The sequence below is a fragment of the Pelodiscus sinensis genome, chromosome 32 (assembly GCF_052426305.1).
Source record: "Pelodiscus sinensis isolate ZL-2025 chromosome 32, ASM5242630v1, whole genome shotgun sequence".
Classification (NCBI taxonomy): domain Eukaryota; kingdom Metazoa; phylum Chordata; order Testudines; family Trionychidae; genus Pelodiscus; species Pelodiscus sinensis.
In genome coordinates this window covers 16,358,287-16,372,717 of record NC_143083.1, presented here as the reverse complement: position 1 = coordinate 16,372,717, position 14,431 = coordinate 16,358,287, and the positions used below count along the sequence as shown (strand labels likewise).

Genomic DNA, 14,431 nt, shown 5'->3' with positions numbered 1-14,431 from the left:
CAGTCTTCTGGAATCTCCCCTGTCTGCCATGATTTTTCAAAGATCATAGCTAAAAGCTCAGATACCTCCTCTATCAGCTCCTTGAGTATCCTGGGATGCATTTCATCAGGACCTGGTGACTTGCTGACATCTAACTTTCCTAAGTGATTTTTAACTTGTTCTTTGTGTATCCTATCTTCTAAACTTACCCTCTCTCTGCTTGTATGATGGTAATGGACTTGTGCACTATGTACTGTTTGAAATGTTGGCATGCATATGTGACCGCCTGTAACTCAAGGAGGTTGATATGGAAGGTTTGTTCCGTGAATGACCATTTGCCCTGGCTTGTGATGTTCCCTAAGTGGGCCCCCCATCCCATAAGTGAGGCGTCTGTTATAACTGTGAGCATGGGAGGATGACGCTGGAAGGGAACGCCCTCCAGCATGTTCTGTGGAATTGTCCACCAAAGCAGGGAGTTGAGGATGCGCGGTGGAATGGCCACGAGTTTGGAGAGTTGGTCTTTGGAAGGTTTGTAAACCGTCGCGAGCCAGGACTGAAGGAGTTTCATGTGGAGTCTGGCCAATTCGACGACGTAGGTTGTGGAGGCCACGTGCCCAAGGATCTTGTTGCAGTCGCAGACCGTCACGGTTGGAACCGACTCTGCCGTCTGGATAAGGTCGTGAACCTGTGATCGGGAAGCATAGCCCTTGCTGCAACTGTGTCGATGAGGGTGTCTGTGAATTCCAGCCTCTGCGTTGGGAGTAGGGTGCATTTTGCATAGTTTATGTGAAAACCGAGGCTGAGTAGAAGGGCTATTGTGGTGTCTCTTGTGGCCTTGGTTTCGTGAAAGGACACGCTCTTTATGAGGCAATTGTCCAAGTATGGGAATATTATGATCCCTTGTCATCGGAATGAGGCCATTACAACTGCCAGAGTCTTGGAAAACACCCTTGGACAGTTGAGAGGCCAAACAGGAGCACCCAGTATTGATAGTGTTCGGTGCCTACCATAAACTGTAAAAAACGTCTGTGAGCAGGATGAACCGTGATGTGAAAGTAGGCATCCTGGAGGTTGAGAGCTAAAAGCCAATCACCTTGATCGAGTGTGGGAATGATTGTTGCAAGAGTGACCATCTTGAAACGGTGGTATGCAATGTATTTGTTGAGGCGCCTCAGGTCCAAGATGGGTTGCCATCCTCCAGTCTTCTTCTGGGTTAGGAAGTAGGTTGAGTAGAAACCCCAGCCTTGGAATTGTGGTGGTACTTGTTCCACTGTGCCCAGTTGAAGAAAATGCGAAACCTCCTGTTGGAGAACCATTTCGTGAGAGGGGTCCCTGAAGAGGGATAGAGTAGGAGGAAGGGAGGTAAATGGGATAGTGTAACCATATTGGATCAGTTCCAGGACCCATTTGTCCGAAGTGATGAGAGACCATTGGTGGAAAAAGGCCCGGAGGGGGTGGTGGAACCGAGGAGTATCAGTTGGCCGTAGCAGCGGATTGGCTTCCTGGCTCTCGACCTGACCTTCAAACCTGCTGCTTGCTTGCTGGTGGATGGGTTGTGAGGTGGTGGTGTTGTTGTCATTGAGGTCTACACCGCTGAGGTCTTTGTTTTGGGCGGAAATCGTACTTGGGCTGCTGCCTGAAGGGCTCTCTCGGGCGTTGGTAAGGCTGGTACCTAGTTCTCTTGAAGGGAGGAGTGTACATTCCCAGGGTCCTGAGAGTAGTACGGGAGTCCTTCATGGAGTGCAAAACTTCATCTGTCTTAGCTGTGAAAAGGTTGGTTCGGTCAAAAGGTAGGTCCTCAACCTTTTGTTGCAGATCCCTAGGTACCCCAGATGCCTGTAGCCAGGATATTCTGCGGAGGACAATCGTGGAGGCCGTAATGCGAGCCACGGTGTCCGCAATGTCCATGGTGGACTGTAGGACTGTACGGGAGATGGTATGTCCCTCTTGCATGATGTTGAGTAAGGTCGGCCTCTTATGTTCCGGAAGGTGTTGGAGCAAATCTTGTAGCTTCAAGTAGTTAGCATGATCATAGTCTGTGAGCATGGCAGTGTAATTAGCAGCCCTGAGAAGTAATGTGGCTGACGAATAAACTTTCCAACCCATGATATCCACTTTCTTGTGGTCCCTATCTTGTGGGGTGGTTCTGAGGTTGGGTTGTTTACCTTTGTGCCGTACCGAGTCTACCACTAGGGAGGTTGGAGGTGGGTGAGTAAAAAGGAAGTCCATGTTTTTAGGTGCGATGAAGTACTTGCGATCCGCCCTCTTATTTGTTGGGGTGATGGATGCTGGAGTTTGCCAGATGTTGTCGGCCGGGTCCATAATAGCCTCGTCCATGGGGAGAGCTATCCTGGAGGCGGTTGAAGGCTGCAACGTGTGGAGAAGGTGATTTTGTTTCACCTGTACCTCCTGGAGGTCTCTTTCCTGAGCTATAGCTACTCTTTGGAAAAGGTCTTGAAATTTTCTAGCGTCATCGCCAGATGGTGCGGCTTCAGTTGTGACCGCTTCGTCTGGGGAAGAGGACAAGTTATGAAGAGGTGACCTAGTCTCCCGTTCATAGAGTCGTGTGCCTCCGAGGGGGCTGCAACATGGTAGAAGGGGCATGACGGTGGCCCTCTTTAGGATGTGGCTCCCAGGGTTGCCATTGGGTGGTATATGGAGGTGGCAGGTAGGCGTATTGTTGTGCCTACCACGGATGCGGAGGGGGAGGGTATGCATATTGAACCACGGCAGGCTGCCGGGGGGAGGTCTGTGTGCCAGGCTAGAGTGCTGCGAGGAGAATCTGCTCCTGGATTCGGTGCCGATGTCACTGGAGGAGCGAGAGACGACCGACGAGTGGCGGGACCTCACTGAATGGATGGAGGAGCCTGGGAAAGGCAGTGCCGTTGACGTGTGGCTTCGAACTGGGGATCGGTACCGCTCGCGCACCTGTCGGTGCAGGGCGGTACGGTTTTGATGGTGCCGGGGCAGTGTGGATACTGGTGGTGATGGCGGTGCTGAAGATCATTCCAGTGCCGAACTACTCCACGGTGGCATGTCGGCACGAGCCTTCTTCGGCGCCGAGCCCAGTGCCGTTTTGGCGTGGTGCTTCGGTGCCACTCAATCCTTGTGCTGGCCCGCTGGTGTGATCGGCACCAAGGGTGCCTCCGGTGCCGTACCAGTTGGTGCCGCTGACCTCTGTTTTGGCTCTGAGTGAGCTCTTTTATGCGGTGCCCGATGTCTTAAGTGGCGCCATACCTGAGGTTCCTGGCCTATCATCGGTGCTGACCCGTGCGGCTGATGGTGCCAAGGGTAGCAACGGAGTCAGAGAAAGACCCGTTTCTGAGGTCATAGGGCCAGAGTGGGTAGAGGGATGATTTTTCTCCATACCCTTACTCAACTGAACCAGTCTTGAGGCCATAGGAGAGTCCTCCGAGGACGGACGAAGGGACTTCTCATATAGAAGTGTCTTGAGTCTGTTGGCTCGGTCCCAGCATGCCCTCGCTGTTAATTTGGAACAGTGGAGGCGCTTTTGAGTTTGATGCACCTCCCCTGGGTACTTAATACATTTGGAGTGCTCATCCGAAATGGGCATGGCGTCCCCAACATGACTCACACCTCTTAAAGCCCGGGGAACTGGACATGAAGGGTTGGGGAAAAGCGGCGAACCGCAACGAGAATTTTTTTTTAAAACTTGACGGGAGGAGAAGAGGGCTAAAAAACTTGGCTAATGAGGAAACTATGGATTAAAACTGGGTATTTAACTATTTTCTTGACAGGAATGAGAACAGTTGGCTCCGTCTGCTGCTGAGGATGGTAGAGAAGGAACGGAGGGCCGTGCTGTGCCTGCGCCCAAGATTTCCAAAGGCACTAGAGGGCGCTGCAGCGCCTGAGCAGCGCGGCAGAAACTGCTAGAAAAGTCTCCAATCGCCGGCGCGAGGATGCACCAGCATCCAGACTGGAGCTCCCATGGGAACCACTTGAAGGAGAAGTTGTGTTTGACTGACAGCGTAAACAGTGTTAAGCTGTTTCCGTATGTGGGAGTGAAACAGACCACCGTAGCCTATTAGCAACACATTGCTCTAGAATTGTAGTGGAATAGCCCCAAATGCAAGTGGAAGCATTTGAACTGGCAGTCAAAGCAATTACCAAACCCACTTTCAGATGGTGGCCAGGTGTGAGTATATCCATCAGCCACTAATCATTTACCTGATGAAGCTGAGGCATCCCTAGAGTTCCTATTGCTGCATCCCAGGGGAGAAGAGTTTCCCATATAGGAACTGCTGCAAGTGCCAGCGTTTGCTAGGTCCCTGATGCCAAGCAAACTCCCTGGAGCTCCAAACTCTTCCACTAGAGTCCTTGCTAGCACACTCCCTCTCAGGGCTGGCCCACAACATTTTGGCACCTGAGGCAGGGAGCTCAAATGACGCCCCCATGCTCCCTTGCTTGGGCCAAAACTTTGAAAGGTCTCAATTCTGCCTTCTTCCTGTTCTGTCTCTTGTGCCCTCCTTCCTCCACACAGCACTCTCCCATCTCTGTGCATCTAGAGCAGAGAGAATACATCTGCACCAGCAGCAGACAAAATTTTCTAAACTCTGGGTCCTAGTGGCGCCCTCCCCCCCCAGTCTGGCAACTGAGGCGGCCGCCTCAGTTCGCTTCATGGTAAAGCCAGCCCTGCTCCCTCCATCCTAGGATGCCAAAAGAGAAAAACAAGCTACTACTCCAGAACCCCAAATCGGATCCAAAGCAAACTGCAGAAATGATGCTTCATCCTGGCGGCTGGGTACTAACCCACTGTATTGGCCCTGTGTCCACAGAAAGGAGATAGAAGCTCTTTGTGTCTCTGGCTGTAGGACAGAGCTACTGTTGGTCCCATGTTTTCTGTACTCTCTGACCAATTCTGGATCCTTCCCATCAGCAAATGCTCGAATCCATTTTTAAATGAGCCAAGTGTTATGGCTTCCCTCACTTACCTTGGGAGACTGTGCCAGAGTCTAAGCCCCTGTCACATGCACAATTTCTCAGTATTAAACCCTCACTCTACAGAAAGGCAGTCAGGTTGGCGGAACAGCTGAGGCTGCGTAACCTCCTTTTAGCAAAGCGCTTTCAGCAGATGATCAGTGGCAGGGCAGCAGTTGAGGTGGCCCTGTGTGGGAGCAGGAGCTAGGGGGTCTGATACTTTACCTGTGCTGCAGCACCGAATCCTGGTTGGACATAATGTCAGTAGGGGTGGCTGGCGTCCTTAGGCCGTTTTAACTGAACCTTCAACCTCTTCATTCCGACCTGGAAGCCGTTCATGGCTTGGATGGCAGTCTGGGCACTGGAGGGGTTGTCAAAGCTCACAAAACCTGCACAACAAAGACCCGGGGAGGGAGAGTGTCACAGTTTCTCATGGATCAAATGCCCCAGCATCTGACCAAGACTGCTGAGGTGCACTGGCCCAAATCCATCTATTCTAGGATAGCCATGCTGGTAGAAATCATCCCCTTCCAACTGGTACTGCTAAGAGGCTGTGCCCTGTGCCACTTAGTTTAATCTCTGATGCCATGATCGGCACTACTGCACTCTCCAAGCCTGGGAGTGAGGCCACATCGGTTGAAAAAATGCTCCAGCGGAGGACAAAGGCAGCAGCCAACGTGGTGAGCACCCCATGTTCCACTCTCTGCATTGGCTCCCCGTTGATTAAAGGCTAGTGCTAGGTCTCTGCCCTGCTATTCCATGGGATCAGCCTCTGCTGCTCAAAAGAAGCCTCATGTCCATCAGCCATGCCCTCTGTGTTCCACAGATATGGCTTCACAGTGGTGGGAGGCTGGTAAGGACAGCAGACAGAATGGATACAAGAGCAGGGCCTAGACTGAAATCTGCTCCCAGCATAGGGGAGAGACTCCAGATATCACTGTACTCAGAGTCAGTCAGCACAAGCCTCAGTCCCCCCTCTGTAAACGCTGCAGGTGCACAGTGTGGTGTACATACAACACAGCTACCTGGTCACATTCATGCATAAACACTGAGCGTTCACACCAATAAACACAGTGACCTATACAAATCCCTATAAACTGTCCATGCCCTTTCTCCTGCTGGCTGTGTGCTCATCTATTGCTGGAGGAGGGAGCACGTACGCACTCTCTCTCTCCTTACAATATACACCTATCAACTGGTATATACACAGACACACTCACAAAGGCCATACACATATTTCCCTGTGTGTGTATGCCCCCCCCACATGCTCCCAGTCCAAACACATCCCTGCTCCACCTGTGGGAGCACACACATACACCTTGCTGAGCAACTCCCTCACACTTCTGATGTAGCCTCCCCTCCATCCAGAGCCACTCTGGGGGTCCCAAACGCCTCTGTATCACAGCGCCCCGTGGGAATGCCCGTGCCCCGGAGGACTGTTGTGGCAAACAGCCTTGCCCTCCTACCCTGCCTCTCAGGGCATCCTGCTGCTGCTGGCAAGGGGCTCGCTTACCAAAGCACTTGCTCTGGTTGGTGGCTCGGTCCATGAACACCTTGGAGGAGATAATGTTGCCAAAAGGCAGGAACATTTGCATCAGCTCGTTGTCCCCAAACTCCTGAGGGAGGTGGTAGATGAAGAGATTGCAGCCTTCAGGACCTGCAGTCGGGGCAGGGGGCATGAGTGACACAGCCCCCACGAGAAAGAGGAAAGAAATGGGCTGAGCTCAGAGAACAGCTTGGTAAGAGAAATTCCTCTGGGGGAGGAGCCAACCACAGTTTGAGAACTAGTATCCCAGCAGCGTGCTGACAGTAGTACATGACCGCAGGGTTCTCTAGGGCAGGTATCACAGCCCCTGGTTCCCACTCGTGACACTGGACTGTCTCCTTCAGAGATGGGACATGAGACTGGCCACTGATTGTTTTGTTCAATGTGCTAGAAGCTGCGTGGCTGTCAGCGCTGGGGTCTAGACCTTGGATTTTAAGTCCCACCTGAAAGACGCCCACACAGTAAACCTCAGAAATTGTGCTGGGGCGGGCTAAGATGGACCTGGCCGCTTACAGATTACAAACCTACGGAGTCAGCCTGTTGCATTGAGCAGGGCTGGATTAAGAAAGGGCTGCAGCTCAGGGCCCCAGGCAAAGAGGGGCCCTGCAAAAAGATCTTTGGAATGAAGTGCAGGAGTTTTTATGTTCTGGCTCCAGCTCCCGTGTTCTGTCCTTGCCCGGTGAAGATTGGAGGACTCTGCTCTGTGTGCAGCTGTTCCTTCTCCCACCCCTGCTGGGCTGGAGCTGCAAGGGCCAGAAACTCTGTTTGGGTGCTTCTTTCACCTGCAGGCTCCACACCCGCAGCTCCCACTGACTAGGAATTGTGGCCAACAGGAGCTGCAGGGGACGGTAGCTGGAAGTAAGTACAGGGCAGTGCACAAAACCACTTTCCCCTCCCTTCCCTGGGGCCTATGCCACCTAAAGGGAACTGCCCCAGATAAGTGCCCTGCACCACAACCCCCTGCTACAGTCCTGAACCCCCTCCCAGGCACTGCATCCCACCTGCTGCCCTGACCTCACTCCTGAACTCTTAATTCTCTCAAAAATCCTGCACCCTCACCTCTTGTCATGAACCCACTTCCCATACTCCAAAACCCTTGGCCCCAGCCTAGAACCCCCTCCTGCACCCCAAACATCTCATCCCCAGCTCCACCCCAGAGCCCACACCTCCAGTCAGAGATCTTCCCCCCCATGCCCAATCTCCTGCCTCAACCCACATCTTCTTTCCACACCCTAAACCCTGCATTTAACGCCCCCCCCCCCCCGAGGTAAACCTCAGCAGGTCCCCAGAAAGCTTGATCTAGCCCTGATGACATGGGGAAATCCACCAACACGGATCCTAGAGCAGCCGAGGGGAGCCACTGCGGAGTGATGCCAGGGTCTCTCACCCCCGTGCCAGGACCATCGATGCACATGCCAGGACCATCAATATTCTCCTCCCCTTCTGGTCATGTTTTTGGAAGTTACGTGCTGAGAAACAAATCCCGAGGATGGGGACCCAGAAAGCCCAAGAAGGGCAGAGACTGTTTTGCAGTGCCCAGAACAACCATCTTCACCAGGGCTGTTTGATGACAGATGGCTGCAAAGGGTCAACTCCTCTTCCCTCTCTCCCCACTCATCAAGGGCCTGATCTACCCACAGCAGGCTTTGCACTGACTTGCAGAGGCTGAAGATCAGGACCCACATGAATGGGAATGACCCCCAAAAGGGGCTGGTGCCCTTGATGTGGTTTGGTGGCACCAACTCTGCCAGCTTTAAAGCCAAGCAACAGCTCAGAGGTTACAAGGAGTCCTGATGTATACATCAGTTAGTCTGTAAGGTGCCACAGGACTGTCGCTTTTGCAGATCCAGACTAACACGGCTACCCCTCTGATAGCTCAGAGGTTCGGCTTCTGCCCACTCTCCAAAGAGAAGATCAGAGCACATGAGGTTCAGCTCCCCCTGCCATGCACCAGCTAGGGAATTCCATGCACGTCGGGGCATCAGCCCCCCCAGAGTGTAGCTTCCCACTGACTCACGTCCTCACCTTCTCGCTGCTGCTGCTGCAGAATGGGAGGAGGCTGGGGAATGGTCTGGGCTATCGGGGTGATGGTCGTGGCCGGATACATGGCTGCGATCAATGAGACATGACAAACCAGTTACCCGGTGGAACACAAACCCAAGGGAAGCCTAAAGAAGGGCTGGAAAAGGGGACAGGTACCTGCATACTGCTGAACTCCGGTAAAGGCTGGGTGCAAGGTCTCTGACACTGAGGGGCTCTGAGCTGAAGTGAGGGGAGAAAGAGAAAGGAATGAAAAGGGAATCCTGGGAGACAGCTGTATACACACTTCTGGACTCTGCTGCAAGCTTAACGGACCCATAGCAGCTGCTAGGAACTCTGAGAAACTCCTTGTGCAGGAAACCAGGGAAGATTACTAGCTCTGGGTCCCCATTGTCCCTGGTTTGTGATGTGTGGCTGAGCCCAGATACAGAGAGACCTAGAACAAGCAGAAATGGGGAGCAGCAGGAAAGAGAGAACACACAGAGCTTAACAAGAGCCACAGCATTTGATTAGGGAGATGGTGGGATCCATCAGATCATCTGGCCCTACGAGCCAACAAGATAGCGATCGTAGGTCCTCCATACCTGGGTAGGGCACGAGGCCGTTGGCATAAACTGTCTCCAAGGTGGGATGACCACTCGGGAAAGGCACCACTCCGGTGAACCCGTTTGTAATTGGCGCAACCAGTCCTGGGACTGCAGCTGTGCCCAGGAGAGGAGGCGAGTGTAACCCTGAGGGAAAATGCAAACAAACCCCATGTTAGCTTGGCCTCTGCAACCCACCAGTGACTCTGCACAACAACTCGTTATTATCTTCTGGCTGTCACTGCTGGAAAGAAGCTCCCAGCCATAGAACCATAGGGCCAGAAGGGATCAGGAGAGGTCTTCTAGTCCAGTACCCTGTTGGAGCCTCAGCTGGACTAGACAGGGCAGGGCTATGGAGACAGGTGCACAATGCCACAGGGCTAAGTAGCATTGGTAGGGCACTGCTGTGAAGAAGCTTGCAGCACTGATGCTCCACAGGCCAGGGATAGTCTACTGCTCTGTTGCCTAGCAAAACGGGGCCTCATTCTTGGTTGTTACCCAGATATGACATGGGTAAATAATAATAGCAGTAATTCTGCGATCCTCAGAGCTGGAAGTGACTGACACCTACCTGAAGTAGGTGCAATAGGAGTGGCTGGTAGCCCATTTAGACTGACTGCGCCAATCTGCTGGATATGACATGGGGAAAAGGTGACACCTGGGCTCAGGTAGCTGCCATGAGAAGTGGAGAGAACTGTTGTCTGCTGCTGCATCAGCTGTGAAACGGAGCAAAGAGATGTGCCTTCAGCCTTGGTGCAAGGGCACGGCTAATGGGTTACTCAACGCTGGCTCCACCTGCTCCACAGTGCCCACATGCTAAGACCAACACCCTGCTCAATAACCAGTAACCAGATGTGAGAGGCAGGTTTCATCTCCGACCAGCCATTAGGGGGCACCAGACTTCAACAATCCACCCAAATTCTAGCTCAACCTGCCGATAAGGGAGGGAGCAGCATGATTGGCCATGCCTTCCCTTGTAGGGGGCTAGGACAGCAGCATAGGCAGCCCTGCTCATCTTCACTCCCTGGATACTCACCTGAGCCACTGCTTCTGCAGGGACTGCACCAGGCCAGCAAGGCCTCGCAGCCATACCCCTCTGAGCTTCGAGGGGTCAACCCCAACCTGGCTGCAGTGTATTTGATCCCAGGTCTGATTCACCAGCAGAAGGAGCTGATTCCCTTCTGGGCAAGTTCTGGGGATGTGCTGCTCCCAAGAGCTTTTGTCCATGTCTGACCAGAACCCTGGCCTCAACTGAGCTTGCAAGCTCCAGTCTGCACCAGCTCCAGCTTGTATCTCCACCCCTTCTCTGGCTCATCTCTCTCGCTCTATAACAAATCCACTGCTTCCTACGCAGTTTTTGTGCTGCACACTATGACCCCTCATGGCAGCAACCAGGCTAGAACCTGAGGATTTTCCTGTTCTGAAAACATAGGCCCCTAGAGTTTGAGCTAAAGGAAAATCATAGCAGTAGAGGGTCAAGGATACACAATTGAAAAACTCTGATTCTGTTCCACAGAGGGCAGAGGTACCACATACATACTTGCCAGTTCATTGCAAAAGACGCTTTGATGCGTTGTGGCTATAGAACTGCTCCACCCTGTGCTCCTCCTTCCAAACTGGTCTTTAGAACTCATGAAGGGAGACCTTGTATGAACCAGACAAGTTAGAGATGCTAAAGGCTAGTAAGGCATTTCCTCCCAGCCATCTCCCCCCACGGGGCCAGTACACGACTGCTCTGTAGGAAGTTTTCCTTAGTACATGCTCCAATGTGGTTTTCAACAGCCGTAAGGATGGGGATTCCCCTACTTTCCTTTGTAGGATTCTGGTCCAAAGGTAGCTCTGTGCTATTGCTCTCCTAGCACTCAGCCCATTGCTGGGAGCTGACTGCTCTACATTTGCATTGTGCTCAGACACATGGAATCCTTTTTATACCCAGCACACAAAGAACACTCAGCATCCCCTCAGGCTGAGTGCACATCACAAACTTTGCCATCCAAAATAAGAGGCATTTTGCCACCAGAAGCAGCCTCTGCTGTCATAATGCACCTGGCTAACTAGGCAGAGAAGCACACTGGGGTAAGGAAGCAGGAGGAAGAGAACATTCTTCCCGACCTCTTTGGCCATCAATGGATGCTCTGAGGCATGAGATTTGATTACATAGATCTTAGCGCAAATAGTTACAAAAGTCATTAATGGATACAAAATTACTCAGCCCGTTTATAACCCTATGATAGCATGTGATACTGTTGTTTCTCACAAGCAAGGATGACAGTGAATAAATGGTGTGAAATTTGCAAGGAGGAAGACCTTTGTGTGATGATCTGAAATGTCCAAGCTGGGAGCTAATGAGCCAGAGGGAATACAGTACCAAGGTCTGTATGTGTCCAGGAGCCTCAATAGAGAATCTCCTTATATTCACCCCACTCCTGCCTCTTCTCAACTGTAATGGATAACGCACCAACTTAACTCACCCCCTAAAAAGACTGAATATACATAGAGCCTTTGCAATGTGTCCCAATGATCTGCAAACATGGGGGGACTGAAATGGGGGATTTCTAGAGTCAGGGAGCTGATAGCTCTTAGACACAAATCTAGCTTGAGCACTTCCTCTGATCCCAGCTGTCGAGTAAAAAAAGGAGTTGGCTAAGTTGTGTCACTAATGTCTCTTTACAATGGCAGAAGCAAGGTGTGGTGGGGCAATATTTGGCTCAGCAGGGCAGCTACTGGGAAAGGTGGGAGAATCACAGAAAAGTAAGACTGAAAGGGACCTCAAGAGGTCCTCTACCCCAGCCCCTGCAATAAAGTATTTTGGCATCTAGGCAGAAAATTCCCTTCCCTGAAAATGCCTGCACGCTGCAGTGAGGATCACACCACCTGTGCTGTTTACTTGTGCAGGGCTCAGTATCAGCGGTCAAGAGGGTGGCTGTCACATCCTCCCACCCCAAAGGAAGTGCCCCAGTTGAGGAGAGGAAACTCCTGCCCAATGGCTACCACCCCACAGACTCTCCAGGAAGCCTGGAATGGCCACAGAGCTGCTATCTAGGACCCCCCAGAAGTGCTATCTAGTGGGGACTCCCTAGAAGAAGCTGCTTATCTGTCTATTAATCTGGGTTGCCACTAGCCCCGCATGTGTTGTTTTTCCAGTGGCTCCCACTCCTAAGGAAAGCAGGGATCAGCCTGGTGGTAGTTACTAGACTGGGACACCTCACAGGCCGAGCCAGGGTTGGGAGTGTTGAGGAGCTCTTAGTAAGTAAAACGAGACCAAGTCAAACCAAACTGCCAGGGTGGTGCTAGGTGGCACTGTGCTCTGGGAAGTGGTATTAAACCACAGTCTTAACCACTCCTGTCCTTACACGGAGCCCCCACTGTTTACCTTCTCCGCCCTGTGTGAGATATTACCATTTCAATTATTCTAACCCATCTAATCACTTCAGCCCACAGGCCCAGCGAGTACCCGGCTGGCACATTACGGACCAAACATCAAAAGAGGTTCCTTAGGTATCATGCAGTTCCACCAGCTTGCTGCATCGATAAATTCAAATAACGGCATCCACTCAGCCAGGGAACAGCCACAATATCAAGTCTTCTACCTATTGCAGTCCTAGAAAAACCTTTAGCCATTACAGAGGTCAGCTGAGCTCTTAGCATTCAGAATACATCTACAAGGACTCTGCTAAGAAATCCTTCTTCTGTGCCACTTGGTCAACATACACGGAGGGAAGCTTCCCAGGCTTAACACTGCAGAGACTCCTGACACCCGGGAGATTGGGAGAATGAGAACAGTCTGGGATCCCACCTTCAGCGAGAGGAAACTCGAAAGACGAGTACGAGTTATGGTCCAAGGGAAACAACAATCTAACTAAAAGCTCAGGGTTGGCCTACAGTCCATAAGAAAAGAAAGGGGAAGAATGGGTGTAGAGCCAAAGGGAAGGAAAGCAGGCCAAGCCAAGAGTCTAGAAGGAAAAGGCCAGGAATGAAGTCAAGGAGAAGGAGTGGGGGGAAGGGCAAGTCTAGACTGAAAGAGGCGGTGAAGGCCAAGCCTCAAGTCAAAGAGAAGGAACTAGGAGACGAAGAGAAGCAAGCAGCACAAGAAGGACCTGGGGTGCACAAGTGCTAAATGCCTGCTCTCCCACTGAGTGCAAGCAGAGTCAGGGATGCCTAGCCCCTCTAAACATCCACCTGTAAGTCAACAGCCAAGTGGCTAGGTGCAGGAGCCTCCTGTCAGTTGCTCACACTGTCTACCATGCCCTCCACTCATCTCTATGGTTAGGCCTGGCCATGCATTTCAGCATTAATACGAATTTCTGGAGAACAAAGGGCGGGAGGAGGGGGAGAATACTGGCAGGCACTGAAAGAGTTAATCTGTAAATGCCGCTAGGTCAGCACTTAGTTCTCCTGCCAGGACCTCCCTGTGCCCCTGCCCCTGCCTACTCCACCAAAAACTGGCGCAGACAAAAGCCCACACTGCGCTGGAGCTGGCTCCCTTGGGCTCGGACCTCACTATAGTGAAACTAGGCCAAGGGTGGCCAGTAGTTGGATGGGGGAGCTTGAAGCAAACCTCAGGTGCTAGAAGATGTCCCCTGTCCTGTCCAGGTATTTATAGCAGAGCCAGGTATGTTCTCCCAGATCCTAGGCATGCGATCACGTCAGTGACGAGAGAAACACTCCAGAGCCAACAATGTTGGACTAGAACAGGGCGGGCAAGCCTTTTGGCCCAAGAGCCACATCTGGGTAGGGGAACTGTATGATGGCCCATGAATGTAGGTTGGGGCAGGGGATGTAGGGCGCAAGAGGGGGATCACATTAGCTGCCACATTCAGTGGGAGCTGCAGGGATGCCGCCTGTTGGTTAGGGCACATGTGGAGTCCTCTGTCCCCCTCTTTGCCCCCCGAGCTGCAGGGACATGCTGGCCACTTCCAGAAGTGTCACAGAGCCAGGACACGCAGGGAGCCTGCTTTAGCGTCACTGCACTGCTGGACTGGTAATTCTAAAGGCTGGATGAAAAGCCCTGATAGGTCCCATGGGCCATAGTTTGCCCACCCCTGTACTTGATGCTAGGATTCTCCTGTGCACTGCAGCAAAAGCTAAAAGAGAAACCCATGAGGACCTGCATTGCTACGACCCACTATGGCACACTGATTCACAAGGACTACAAGAGAAATACACCCAACCCTGGCAGGGACAATGTACCGGATGTCAGAGAAATACATCATTGCTTGAAATGCACAAGTCCCAGGCACCGAAGCTTCAAACACAAACCTACCCTGCAATCTGGGGCGTGAATGCACTGCAGCTGACCTCCCCAGGACAGCTTTCATCTAGCTAGGCCGGTTCCCACAGCAGG

At 52.2% G+C, this 14,431-nt stretch overlaps 2 protein-coding genes across 9 annotated transcripts in view; one reads left to right on the top strand and one right to left on the bottom strand.

Annotated features, from left to right (window-relative positions):
- The window catches only part of LOC102460640 (repulsive guidance molecule A-like), a 29,280-nt gene extending 24,376 nt beyond the window's left edge, over positions 1-4,904 (top strand). For both annotated transcript variants that reach the window (XR_012896674.2, XR_012896673.2), the window contains one exon: positions 3,738-4,904. The gene's annotated coding sequence lies outside the window, so the exon portion shown is untranslated. The remainder of the gene's footprint in view (positions 1-3,737) is intronic.
- Positions 1-14,431, bottom strand: part of CELF5 (CUGBP Elav-like family member 5) — a 96,625-nt gene that overhangs the window by 5,755 nt on the left and 76,439 nt on the right. For all 7 annotated transcript variants that reach the window (XM_075902532.2, XM_089775000.1, XM_075902531.2 and 4 more), the window contains 6 exons: positions 9,659-9,803; positions 9,088-9,234; positions 8,663-8,725; positions 8,489-8,572; positions 6,431-6,574; positions 5,143-5,306 (listed from right to left, as the gene is read on the bottom strand). In XM_075902532.2, coding sequence (XP_075758647.1) covers positions 5,179-5,306; positions 6,431-6,574; positions 8,489-8,572; positions 8,663-8,725; positions 9,088-9,234; positions 9,659-9,803 — 711 coding nt within the window. In that variant the 3' untranslated portion in view covers positions 5,143-5,178. The remainder of the gene's footprint in view (positions 1-5,142; positions 5,307-6,430; positions 6,575-8,488; positions 8,573-8,662; positions 8,726-9,087; positions 9,235-9,658; positions 9,804-14,431) is intronic.